At 38.7% G+C, this 14399-nt stretch overlaps 1 protein-coding gene across 2 annotated transcripts in view; it reads right to left on the bottom strand.

The window, feature by feature from the left end:
- Nucleotides 1–14399, bottom strand: part of LOC126260852 (glucose transporter type 1) — a 522947-nt gene that overhangs the window by 165994 nt on the left and 342554 nt on the right. For both annotated transcript variants that reach the window (XM_049958265.1, XM_049958264.1), the window contains one exon: nucleotides 12182–12369. In XM_049958265.1, the coding sequence (XP_049814222.1) occupies nucleotides 12182–12369 (188 nt within the window). The remainder of the gene's footprint in view (nucleotides 1–12181; nucleotides 12370–14399) is intronic.

The following is a 14399-nucleotide window of genomic DNA, read 5'->3' on the forward strand; positions in this document are numbered from 1 at the left end:
TTTGTATTTTCCATTAATAGCAAATTACAATGGGAAGAGTGTAATTGTAACTACCAGAATAGATGTGATCCGAGTTGGATATATCACTAGACAACACTCAAAGTGACAGGCATGGATCTAAAGGATGAAGATGGTTGTTGAATAGATGAGGGCGGGAGGAAGGGGACCGTGAACCCCTCCCATTTCTATTTTTACATATATCACTTTCCAAGTTTCTTAGGTAATTTTTGGAAAATAAAGTAGCATAAGAATGTATAAAAATGCCAAGGAATTCTAAGAAATTTCCATTGGTGTTTAACATGGGATACTTTCCAAATGATTGCTCTACAGCTTGTCCACAAGGGTGGGCTTGCTAGTTGAGAACCTGCATAGAGCTTTCAAACAAGGGAAACACACACTTTCACATGTTGATCATAATGAACCCAAGTACTAAGTGTAATACTAATAATGTAAACTATGACAAAACTTTGTGCTAATAATTAATGTAGCTAAAGCATCATCATCATCATCATCATCATCATCATCATTATATTGAAATACTTTATATACTTAATTGTTATCAGTATTAAATAATAGCCAACTGTGATACATTAAAAATGGGAGTGACAACAAATTATATTTGGTTGGGAGGGGAGGATGATCCATGTCTCTCATTGCTCTCAAAAGTAAGGCACCAATTAAATTTTGCAATAGAGAAATGACATAATTACTACGGTAAAAATCTTTGAAATTTCAACAAAGAAGCTTCTGAATAATCAGTAATGCATAGTTGACTATTATGACACGAAGAATAAATGTGGTGGAAGTCCCACACAGTCTGAATAGGCTTAATCCAAAAGTGGGGCTAAGATGAAAATAGTCAGAGCAGAGAACTCTCTAGACTGTGAAAACTGTTGAGGAATTGCCATACAGGAAGAAGTACAAAATGTCTGCTAGAATCACACATTAAAAGTCATGTCAGGAAGTGTATTTCATGGGAATAAATTATAATAAGAAAGTAAAATTCATGCATGGATGCTGTTTTCATGATTAAAAAGATAAAAATCCACTGACTGGAAGCAGGGAATTCATTTGGCATTTACTTACCAAAATGAACTGTTTACTAAAGTTACAGTGCCAAGTTGTGATACGTAAACACAACAGTCCTCCTAAGTGGCAGTTTTACTCAAAAACTGGCTCTGAGCACTATGGGACTCAACTGCTGAGGTCATTAGTCCCCTAGAACTTAGAACTAGTTAAACCTAACTAACCTAAGGACATCACAAACATCCATGCCCGAGGCAGGATTCGAACCTGCGACCGTAGCGGTCCTGCGGTTCCAGACTGCAGCGCCTTTAACCGCACGGCCACTTCGGCCGGCTGTTTTACTCATTTCACTACAATACCCAAGGGGGCTGGACAAGGATATGCCATTTCAGTCACTGTTACTTACTCAGAAGATGCGATTTGGAAATTTAAAACTTATTTCAATACATTGAATACATTGATAGAAACTCACAAAAGCACTGGATTCTTATTTGTACATATACGAACTCACACTAAAAGCAGAACTAAAAGTGAAAAAAAGTAAACAGCATGATTTAAAATATCAAGCATTTAACTGTAAGGTCCTTCATAAAAATGAATACTTACAAGGGAACCTCCCCATCGCACCCCCCTCAGATTTAATTATAATTTGGCACAGTGGATAGGCCTTGAAAAACTGAACGCAGATCAGTCGAGAAAACAGGAAGAAGTTGTGTGGAACTATGAAAAAATAAGCAAAATATACAAACTGAGTAGTCCATGTGCAACATATGCAACATCAAGGACGATATGGGCACAGGAGTGCCGTGGTCCCGTGGTTAACGTGAGCAGCTGCGGAGCGAGAGGTCCTTGGTTCAAGTCTACCCTGGAGTGAAAAGTTTACTTGCTTTATTTTGGCAAAGTTATATTCTGTCCGTTCGTTCATTGACGTCTCTGTTCACTGTAATAAGTTTAGTGTCTGTGTTTTGCGACCACACCGCGAAACCGTGCGATTAGTAGACGAAAGGACACGCCTCTCCAATGGGAACTGAAAACATTTGGTCCAGGAAAACACATCTGATATATTCTATACGACACTGGTGACGGCATCTGCGTCACTTGACTGGAATATGTTGTCAACCCACCTAACTTGCACACTTGGCGAATGGGTAAAAAGATTCTTCTACCTTGCCCGATTTAGGTTTTCTTGTGGATGTGATAATCACTCACAAAAAAGTGATGACAACATAAGAGTGTGTCACATAAACTGCAACAAATGAATGCAACAGTTTCACAGTCGCACAGTTTTCTCTGTGCTCTGTCAAAATATATGTTTTTCACGTTTTCAAATTTTTCCGTGTGTAGACCGTCAAATCCTGCATACGTCCAAGCAAATCTGAACATGTCCTGGAATTTTGGAGAGCGAAATTGATTATGTGTGAGTGCCTGAACTCTGATAATTGTCTGAAAATAAAAATTTAAAACTGTTTACTGGAGGGAAGACTTGAACCTTGGACCTCTTGTTCTGCAGCTGATCACGCTAACCACGGGACCACGGCGCTACTGGTGTCCCACTCTCCTTGATTTTGCCTGTCTTGGCATGGACTACTCAGTTTGTATATTTTGCTTATTTTTTCATAGTTCCACACTACTTCTTCCTGTTTTCTCGATTGACCTCTGTTCAGTTTTTCAAGGCCTATCCACTGTGCCAAATTATAACTAAATCTGAGGGGGGTGCAATGGGGAGGTTCCCTTGTTAGAGCAATACAGTAATTAAAGTGATTCATTTAAAATAATCTGTAGCTAATTTAAATTAACAACCTGTCAAACTTCATGAATGCATTACTGAGCAACTAAATTAGGAATACTCCTGTATTAGTATAAGGCACTCCTTTACATGCAGTGTTAGAAGTAACTTATCATAACATTAAATTCGCAAGGTATCAGAATTATTTGGAAGCTAACCTAATTTACCATCACTGTCAGGTAATGGAAGTCATGGACATTGGTCTGTGCAGTCTTAAAGGATTAACTGCACACCAACCAGCACAGTGCCGCAAAATGACATCAAGAAGGCAATGACTCTCAAGCCAATGGAAAAAGAGGGCAGCGACACACCTCCAGGAAGAGTTCAGCACCTCCTGTCAAAGCTGGCTTAACCAGCTGCCCATTGCTGGTTTGTCCCAGTTCAGTAACAGACTTCGAGAGCATCAGTTCTGAGTAATAGGAAGATGATACTTAGCCTGCGTTCTGCGAGTAATAACTGTGTGTAAAGCTAGTGCATCTAGGAAACATGTGAAGCAGAAGTGAAGTTAGGTTTCTTTTCTTCTTAGAAATATAGTGGTCTGTTAATTAGGAAGTTTAGTGTACAAATCATTTTGGATTCCTGCCACCGGCCATCGCAACTTCCCTCATTCCTTCTTTGTGTTGGTGCTGACCACAACATGATCAAACCAGAATGCACGATTTAACTGTGTTCTGTTACTTTTGGGTTCCATTGTATATGTGAACTACTCTTCAAATTGCAAATAACTTTAATAAGAGTTTGATAAAAATATTGGGAGGGTGCATAAGTTTGTATCATTTTTGCATAAGTTTAATAAAACAACAGATACACATAATAGAGACATTAGTACTGAATAATATGTTCTCCTACACTATTCACAACGTGTGCCATCGCTGGGGCAACTTTTTGATTCCACAACTGTAGAAATAATGTGATTTTGAGGTGAAGAACATCTCAAGCAATGTTCGGAGTGCATTTTCAATCAGAAATGAACGTTCTTGAAGGTTGTTCAATAGTGAGCAGGAAAGGTGAAAATATGAGGGTGCAAGATCAGGTGAATAAGGTGGCTGTGGAATGGCTTCTCAATCCAGCTCCTGTGCAGTGTTTTTTTGTCAGTCCAGCAGAATGCGTGTGGGCTTTATAGTGGAGTAGTATCTCTCCACACAGTCTTCCTGGTCATTGTTCTTGGATTGCATCTGAAAAATGTCTCAGTTATTGACAAATTTCAGCAGTGATGGTTGCACCTCAGGGAAGCAATTCTTAGTACACCACACGGCCACTGTTCCACCACACGCATAACATTATCTTTTGTTGATGCATACAGGTCTTTGTGTGGGGAGTTGCTGCTTTGTTAGGGCTCAGCAATTACTTTGTTTTCTTTATCAGGGTGTATACGTGGACAAGAAAAAAAAATTCCTGGATTTTTCCCGGTTAAAAATACACTTTCTCCCGGGTGAAAATACACTTTTTCCGTGTTAAGTGACAGTATACTCTTCCTCCGCACTGTAAAACTGATCAATTCTTTGCATGTTTATGTTTTTATATACCGACGTTTTGAAAGACCTTTGATGTGCAGCAACTTGTATACTGCATATTTCCGTGTTGTGGAGGTATAAATTTGAATTCCACCAAACATCGCATGTCACTTTCCGAAGCATTGAAATTGAGATTGTGAGGCACTTTTGTAAGCCAGTCATAGCTCATTGTCACATGATCTCACCAGCTGATGACAGCACGGACACGTGATGTAGTAAGCCAATAGCAAGATCACTCTTAAGTAGCGCGAACACACAAATAAGAAAAGTTAATGGTTTAAATTAATATACATAGCATTCACGTATAATATTGGTCTCTAAGATTAATTAGCTGGAAGAGAAGCTAAGCTTCCACATATAATGTTGATCTTTTTTGTAAGTGTTACACTTTTAAGATACATCACATAAGTGTGCCTGTAAAATTTTTAATAACGACATAAATGTTCGATCTTCTGGGCTCGAAATTCTTCTAAATGGTCGTCCTCAAAGAGCTGATTTTTAAATGAGAGTCAAACATTTTGTGATTTAAGTAATTCATCGTACATTCTCGCACATAGTTCATCTTGTTTAAAAGGAAATTTGGTTTGAATGTAACTCTTTTCAAACCACATTTCGCAATATTTTCCTGCAACTGTTAGAAATATGTTCGTTTCAGCAGCTGGAAGAGAGCGCCAGATAATAGGCGTCACCGCACTTACACAGCTATGGTGATGCAGGAAGCCCATATGTTCGTACGTGTAAAACATTAAAAGATCTTACATTATGTCATAAAAGAAACAAGACATCAGAGGATACTTCAAGAGCATCGGAATTTCGTGAACATGCTAAAATGCATAATTCGGATTAAAATGCACATTCATATGTCCAGATTTGTATGTAAGTTTTCTTGGAGTACCAGTAGTGTATTATCTCATGTTTGGTTCTTTATTATGGCATAATGCCGTATGTGCACTTGAAATGCAGCGAACAGTTGAAACCAGCCAATAGTGTGAAATTAAACGCTTCGTTTCAAATGAAAGAGAAAAGATTAATGAAAGCCAAATCTCTTTAGCAAACCAACAAAAATAACTTCATTGTTCCGCAAGGTGATTAATGCTTGACTGCCAGGAAGGTGGAAATAAAATCTAAAACTGATAACATATTTTGGCCTTCTGTAATTATGCAAATGTATTTTAATTCATTTGATAACTCCCGGCCGCAAAAATCCATTTGTTATCATTTAACGTGAGAGCAATAAACTAAGAGGAAACAACAAAATCACTGAATGTAAACACAGGTCGCGTGGAGACGATCCATCTCCCTACCACAACTCAGACTGTTCTGGGCATCAGTGCCAGATTTACTACATTTCCGAACTGGGCCAATATTAAGTAGTGGTGCCCATCCATACTTCTGTAACCAGAAGCGAAAGAAGGTACTACTCATACACGACTCAACTGCACCTGCCCGCCACTGCTCAAACGAATCTAATTTAAACAGTTGTCATCGGAGGGAGGCAATTTGTTGTTAGGAAACATTGTATAGTCTTCCTAAAGCATTTGACACACTTTGCTGTTGGCAGACACTTGTATGAGCACTTTGTTTTGTTGTTCTATATGGCACATTTCCTTTGCAACTTAAGTTGTTGTTGTTGTTGTTGTTGTTGTTGTTTTTTCTTTTTTTTTTTCCTCGTTTATGTTTTGTTGCTGCAGTATTATTCTGCAATATGGGGATACAGTAATATACTTTGTTAGAGTATTGGTTCTTACCAGTCAAAAACACAAAAATTTAGCTGAAAACTAAAACAAAGAAAAATTCCCGGAATTCTAAAATATTCCTGGGTTTTTCCCGGTTTTCTCCCAGATGAAAAAATTCCCGGGTTTTTCCCGGATCTCCCGGTTGTCCCGGGTCGTATACACCCTGTTTATGTTAGCATGAGGACACCATTTTCACCACCAATATCAATACAGGATAGGAATGATCAGTGACATTTGTGAACAAACAGATGACGAGCCAAGCAGAGATGCACATATGGTCACCTGCTGATTTTTGTGATCTTGGCTTAGAGAATGAGATACCCATACACCTGATTTTTGAAACCTCCCCATATCATCAAAATGTCACAAAATGGTGGAACGATCACAGTCCATTACATCTGTCAGTTCTTGAGTACACTGATGTGGATCATTGTGGATTAACACCTGGAGGTGTTCCTACATGTGGAAGGCACTAATGTCAAAATGATTCTGTTTTAAACAAGAATGTCACTTTCTTGCCATGCTTTGTCCATTGGCATTATCCCCATACAGGGCACAAATGTTTCTGGCTGCCTCCACTGCTGTCACCCTTCTATTGAACTCAAACAGAAGTCTATGTCAGAAATGTTCAGACTATTTTTCCACATGGTACTCCATTTTCTAGCAGCCACAGTTCCACTCACTATCTCCAAATGACAAAATGACAATATGTAAACTAAAGTAGTCTAGTGAACTACAAATAACAATGTCAATTAATAAATAAACCCACAGCAACATGTGAAACAAAAATGCTAGAAACTTGTGCATCAACCTAATAACGTAGCAAGATTAATTACTCAAACCATCTTCTGCATGGCTCATAAGGTAATCAGACCTGTTCACATTGACTACTGGCAGATCCTTACCATCCTGTGCATCGACTGCACTCTGTTTCCAAGAAAGATACAACTGACTGATTCCATGGTGTGCACTAACATAACTGTTCAGGTGACCACACTCTAATCTTTGAGTATCCAGTGGCAGTGTTCCTGAACTTAACTAATTGCTATCCCTTATTAAATGTGTTACTGTAGGTACTTGACTGGTGTGGTGACTTTAGTATCCATTTGTGATGATGGTTTTGGGTGGTATGTTGCACACAACTCCTTATCCAGCATCAGACTACAAAAACATATGCTGAACTGAAACCTGGATAACCATCATTACAATCTGAGCTACCAACAACGATTCATCAACCAGAGTTGTGCATGACCACAGTATCTTTGTCATGAAATCACATGCTTGGGCTCCAATATTGTGCAACAATATAATGTACTGAGGTCTAAAAGTCTTATTAATACAAGAGGCAAATTCCAGATATGAGTCTGATAGTTTGTACTTCAAATTAATTATTTCCATTTTGATTACTTATGCAATTTAGCTGAAGGCTTACCAAACCTGAGCAGAATTGCCATTCAGATCATCATATGGGGCCTAGAGACATAACATCCAAGCGACACACAGATCCCACTGCACCATCAAATTGAACAGTTCACCTTCTCACAAATATGATAGATATCTGCGATTGAGTGTATCATATTCCTCTATATAAAATGATAATCTGGTGATTAAAAAAGTAACAAACAGAAACAAATCTGGCTAAAAATTTATAGAACAATGTGTGTACCAATGCTATTATATGAGATTGGTTTGTAGGTTACAAACAAATTCCACAAAGGGTGTTATTCAACAACCAAGCATCAGAAAATAGTTGTTTTCAACACACAGATCTCTGTTTTCAACACACAGATCTTCACAACAAGTCAACCTACAGAATATGTGAGCTTAACTGAACAGATGTTTTCAACATTATTCACTCCTTAGCCTCAAGAATAAATCATAAGTGTACCAAACTGCCACATGATGTCTTCTTTTTCCTCATAGTCAACAACCTCTGAGAACAGTCAAAATTTAAAAATGCATTCAGTAGAATATACAAAAGTACTTGTTTTTAGTATGTTGTCCACAAACAGTCCAATCATCAGTTTTCAAATTTTTTCTAGCTGTATTTGTCAATGTGCTCAAAACATCTTTTAAGGCAATTTCATGAGTTTACATAGTGAAAGTCACTCAAGGTGTTCATCTCAAACATCCTCTGATCTGAAGATGCTAATACACTGGGGTATAAACACCACGGGCAATAATTATAACACATGCACAGAAAGCACTAAAAGGGGAGCTTTAGGTCATGAAGAATGGTATGTTGTGACTAGTAAACTGGAACAGTTTTCATCATATGCTGGTGTTTGGACTACCTGTTCTAGAAAAATGTCAAGGAATTTTATGAACTGCTTCACTGTAGCTTCAATCTCTACAACCAGTTTCTTTGGCCTATTTCAGCTGTAAGGCTGCATGAACCTCTCCAAATACCATAGCCGGATTAGTAATCATGTGAATACATGAACTTAGATTTTGTATGACACTACCATCAACTTCAGATGGTGAGTGAAATGGCTGAAAAAAAAGATCCAGTTACAAGTTTTGTTGTTCTTTTGCATTTAGCATTACATAAATAACACTACAGTATGAGTCAGTTATCTGAAGTGACAAATGAACTGCAAATAACAGCTTTAATATTTCCTCCAACAAGACCTACACTAATGTGTTTTCATTACTTTCAGTTGGCTTTACTACAGTACATTAAATGTGTTCAACAGTATTTCACAAGTTAAATAAATTTATGTATTCTTATTTTAATTACATAAGAGCCCATTATCATCAAACCAATATTGTTATTATCTGAAACTGGGCAGCTTCCTCACTTAAGACAGCATGACATTTGGTTAAATAACTTCCCACGGTCCACTTATAAGCAATATTTCATGCAACAAACAAAGTGGTCTGAAAGGAAAAGACAATATTTTGTTCAACGATACTATTGATTACTGTAAACACATAAGTTTCTTATTAATTCATGCTAAGTATTTCTTCAAGTGTACTAACTTCCTCTTTATAGATCACATCTTTCACCCAACAACATAGCAAAGTAATCAAAGAGGTTCAGATTTAATGTGACTAGAGGGCCATGAGCAAAGCACAAACAAGAAATAACACACCTGAGTGGTGGTAATTCAGGTGGCAGACTTTCACACTGGAAGTATGAAATAGAAGGAAGTAAAAAGGAAGATCATGGCGATACGTTCCATCAGTAATGAGATCATTAGAGATAGAGTATAAGTTCAGTCTGTGGAAGGAAATTAGCCATGTTATTTTCGAAGGAAAGATGCCAGCATTTCCCATAAGCACTTTTGGGAAACCACTGAAAGCCTCAACCTGGTTGACCAGGGGAGGATTTTAACTGCCATCCTTCTGAATACAAGTCCATTGTCCTACCACTGTGCAATCTTGCTTTATATGGAAATACATAGTTGCATTACCATAGGTGGCCTTGATATTGTATCTCATAAAAAAATTCTGACATGTTTGTCCATCCATCAAATAATCCAAAATAATGGGACTGAATAGTATGCTAATATTAACTTTTTGTCCACAGTGATCAGCAGTATTATCTCTCACCATATTGTGAAGACTCAACAGGCACACTTAATATTGTGCATTGAACCCACTTAGAGTTGCTCTACTTTCCAATAAAATAAACAGCTGGTACAATAATGCAAAGTGATATAAAAAAATTATAGGAACACCAGTTTATTTGCTTTCTACCAGAAATGTCATAATTATTCCCGAGAATGATCCAAGAGAACAAAAACGTTTCAGTTACTCTACCAGTAAGGGCATCTGTCTTCATTATTTCTGCAAGGTACATGAGAAAATAAAATCACATTTCCAAATCCACAACACAGTAGTCAATATTGGAACTCAATAAGATAGTAGGATACATACGTCCTGTTGATAAAGCTAGCTTCCAAGTATTTTACATATAATCAAGAAAACACAACACAACACTACACACACACACACACACACACACACACACAAATAAAATCACATTTCCAAATCCACAACACAGTAGTCAATATTGGAACTCAATAAGATAGTAGGATACATACGTCCTGTTGATAAAGCTAGCTTCCAAGTATTTTACATATAATCAAGAAAACACAACACAACACTACACACACACACACACACACACACACACACACACAGGTGCAGCTAGTCTATTTTCTCCTTGGAGGTTGAGAAGTGGATTGCATTGCCTCAAATTTGTTAAGTTAATGCATCAAGTTAGGTATAGCATGTAGTGCTTTGAGAATTTCCATGTAAATTCAAGAACCACTTGTCCTTCTACCTTCTCAAACACACGATCTTTTAAAAATAAATGTGAGAGAATGTATATACCATGTGACACATGATTGTGTGTGCAGGCTGGAAAGGAGTAGTGACACGCGATGGTCGAACGGTATCGACAAGTGTTTGCCGCTTGCCCCATGGAAGTTGTATTGGAAGAACAAGGAGTGTTTATGTATCTTATGGTGTTTTATATCGTTGATTATTGTAACAAGAAAAAAGAAGAACAGTTAAAAATTTTCTAACTGTTCTTCATGTATTGGACATGCTAGAAGCAAGACACATTCTTAAATTATGTGGTTGCAAAAACTGCACTATTGTAAATGAATTTAATTGAGTCTAATGCAAGACAAATCAGTTGCCTTGTAAACATTCAAATATTTATGTGAGAAGTGGTGAATTTGTTCTTTGTGAAAGTTGAAATATACCAAGACTAAACTAAAAGTATTCTGCCCCTATCCACTTATTTCATGAGGGGGAGATAGAGAGAGATAGAGAGAGAGAGTCTGATAAATTCCGTTAACCAGCAGTATTCTTTGGAGAAGAAATTTTTGGACATCGACATAGCCAACTATCCACAGAAGAAGATCAGCTGTGTATACCACATAAGTCAACTGATGTGAAAGAGGTGTGAATTTTGCATGCATCCATTTTCACACCACAGCCCACGTCGTCTAAAGTGTTAGAAGTACAAGCATAATACATGGAGCACTCCATGCGCATTTGCTCCCACTAATCAGCTCACACACAATTCTGTGATATGTTACTCACTTAGAGGGCAAAATTTCAGGAATTTATTCCCAATACATGGTCAATGTAATAGTTCTTGCAACATATGTCTGAAAATGCTCGGCTTTCAAGTTATGACCTTCAAAACAGTCACATTCACCAGAACGTTTTTCCCCTACACATAGTTGCAGTCACAGAAGATATTAACAGAGCAATTAAATCTGAGACAAAGGGCTCATAGAGTGTTTGGATTTTGTCATGTACTCAAATCAGCAACTGACAGAAGTGCATTTCATGTATGGTAAGGCACATTGCACTGGCTCGTCATTTATACCAGGAGGGGTACTCACACTGAAAATGTCCAGATTGGAAGACATTTTAACATCTCCATCACCAACTGTGCATTTTTAGGAAGTTTGTACTTCTTGATTTGGAGTAGGGAAAACCAATACCTACAACTGCAGATGTAGAGGAGGAGATTCTGAATTCTGTGCACATTACTCCTCGAATTAGCATATGAATGTTAGTGTTGCAGTCTTTAAAAAAACATTTATTTATTAATTACTTCCAGGCAGTACACTTCTAGTTTCACACTGAATCAATTACTCCAGATTAAAGCAGCAGGTTAACCCCATCTCAGATACAAAATTTAAGTGGTTATTTTGCTGGATCCTGTAGTGGTAAGAGAGTGTTAGGAGAGTAACATTACTGAAGCAGATAAAAATGTATGTGATTATATATAATCATCTTGTTATTGACCACTCAGACTGTTGTTTTACCCACTTAGTCCTCCACCCCCCCCCCCCCCCGTCCCCCCGTTCCCCCCTCCCACCACTCACTCACCCACCCACCTCTCTCTCTCTCTCTCTCTCTCTCTCTCTCTCTCTCTCTCTGCAGTTACTGGATGCCTGTTCTCATTTTCCCAATTCCTCACAAAATCACCTCATTTCAGCTTTATTTTTGTGTGTGTCATCCAATTTGCACTACTATAATTTTTGTAGGTATACATGAAGAGTTTCTGGTCAAAGCTAGTCAGGTACAACTTATTTAAGCCAGTATAATTTCAAGTTACACAAATAATGTCTGTTGTTACTACTCACAGCATTGATCCCTGAAAGCTGCTGCGAAAGCTGCATTACAACACCTATGATGAGTGGGGACCTCAGTGTTGGTGAACAAATGAGCTCCATCATTGATATTGTTGCTTCTGCTTGTTGAGCACGCTCCTCTGCCCTCATTTCTTCTATATCTTCTTCTACCTGGTTTGATGCTCGCAGTCTACGGAGAGCTGCAAATACAATTTTTTTTCATTAAACAGAGTTATGTTATTTTTTGGCCTTTAAAAGACAAGTATTCTTTCTTCTAGTGAAAGAGAAAGATAGAGAAAAACAAAAGTCATCGAGTATATTAAGAGAAGAGAGAGACATAGGAGGCTGGGAAGAGTAGCAAATTTACATTTCTTTTGTGTCAGAAAAGTACTGGAATGAAATTATTTTGTTTTTCAAGGACTGAATGAAATCTTATTATGACTTATGAAAAAAATCTAAAAATACATCATTGACACCATACATAACGAGAGAGAGAGAGAGAGAGAGAGAGAGAGAGAGAGAGAGAGAGAGAGAGAGAGCGCACGTGCTCCAAATAAACTGTTATTGCTTTATTTCCAGTAAACAACAAATATCATGAAATTGTGATTCTTCAGTTTCTCCCAGCCTATTTCTTGCTCGAACAGTCAGCGGGTGTACTGCCGGTCCATAGTGGCCAACGGGCACAATATTTTTGCGATCAGACATGTCGCCATAGTCAGGTGCGCTGACGAACTGAGCTCCTGAGGGTGAGTGGTCATCTTAAATCCCCTCCCCTTGTGGGCATTCTCTCCACGGTCCATGCCTGTGCGTCAGCAGTTGATGAGATGCTTGTGTCAGCGTCTGTGGAGGCATCGGTGTAATTGTCTTGTCTGCCCTAGTCGCCCATTCGTTTCCTTTGCTGAGCGTCTTCTTAATTAGACTCAATGCTGGTTCCCATGCTCTGCTGAGGCTGAACCCGCAGTCTCAGTTGATGAGTCCATCCCCGATATGAATTTCAATAGCCTCTCTAATGGCGCTGTCCCAGTATTTAGATGTCTGTGCCAGGACCGTGGTATGTCGGTAGTTCATTTTGTGATTTTCAGACAAACAGTGTTCTGTGACCGCTGGCTTGTTGGGGTACCCAAGACGAGTGTGCCTCTGATGTTGTCGGCAATGATCTTTGATGGTGCGCACTGTCTGTCCAATATAAGCCTTGCCACATTGATATGGAATCTGGTATATGCCCGCCTTCTGCAAACCAAGATCATCTTTGACACTTCCCAATAATGCTCGCATTTTATTTGGTGGGCAAAAGACAGTTCCTAATCTGTGTTTCCTCAATATTCATCCTATTTTCCCAAATAGTGCACCAGTATACGGTGTAAAGGCAGTGGTTTTCTCTTTCTCCGTGACTTCTTCCGTCTCCATACGCTGTACTGTAGAGGTAGGGCTGAGAGCGCGTCTGATCTGCCATTCTGAGTACCCGTTTTTCCAGAATACAGTTTTGAGGTGTTCCAGCTCTTGAGGCAGACTCTTTGCATCAGAGATGGTGTGCGCCCCGTGTACCAGTGTTTTTAGCACCCCATTCCTCTGTGCAGGGTGGTGGCAGCTATCCTGCTTGCAAATACAGGTTAGTGTGCATTTTGTCCTGTATACCCCATGGCCCAGTGTGCCATCCACTCTTCTTTTGACCATGATGTCCAGGAATTGTAATCTTCCTTCTGCTTCGGTCTCCATAGTGAATTTAATGTTCAGATGTACGGATTTCAGGTGTGTAAGGAAGTCTAGGAGCTTGTCCCTTCCATAGGGCCAGATCACGAATGTGTAATCCACATGACATAGAAAACAAGTAGGTTTCCATTTGGATGACGCCAAAGCTTCCTCCTCAAAATACTCGATACAGAAATTTGCAACCACAGGGCAAGAGTGGGCTCCCCATTGTGACTCCTCCTGTTTGTTCATAGTATTCTCCATTGAACAGAAAATATGTGGAGGTCAGAACATGCTTGAAAAGGTCGGACGTCTTCTCGTCAAATTTCTGTGCAATAAGCTCAACTGACTCTTGAAGAAGCACCCAGGTGAATAATGAAACAAGGTCAAAACTCACCAGGATATCAGAGTCTTTCAGCTTAACGTTGTCGAGACTTTTACGAAATCCACAGAATTATGAATGTGATGAGGGCATTTACCCACATAAGAGCTTAGTAATTCTGCCAGGCATTTGGCCAGCAAATATGTAGGTTCCCTAATG

Source organism: Schistocerca nitens, chromosome 5 (assembly GCF_023898315.1).
Source record: "Schistocerca nitens isolate TAMUIC-IGC-003100 chromosome 5, iqSchNite1.1, whole genome shotgun sequence".
In the NCBI taxonomy this organism is placed as follows: Eukaryota; Metazoa; Arthropoda; class Insecta; order Orthoptera; family Acrididae; genus Schistocerca; species Schistocerca nitens.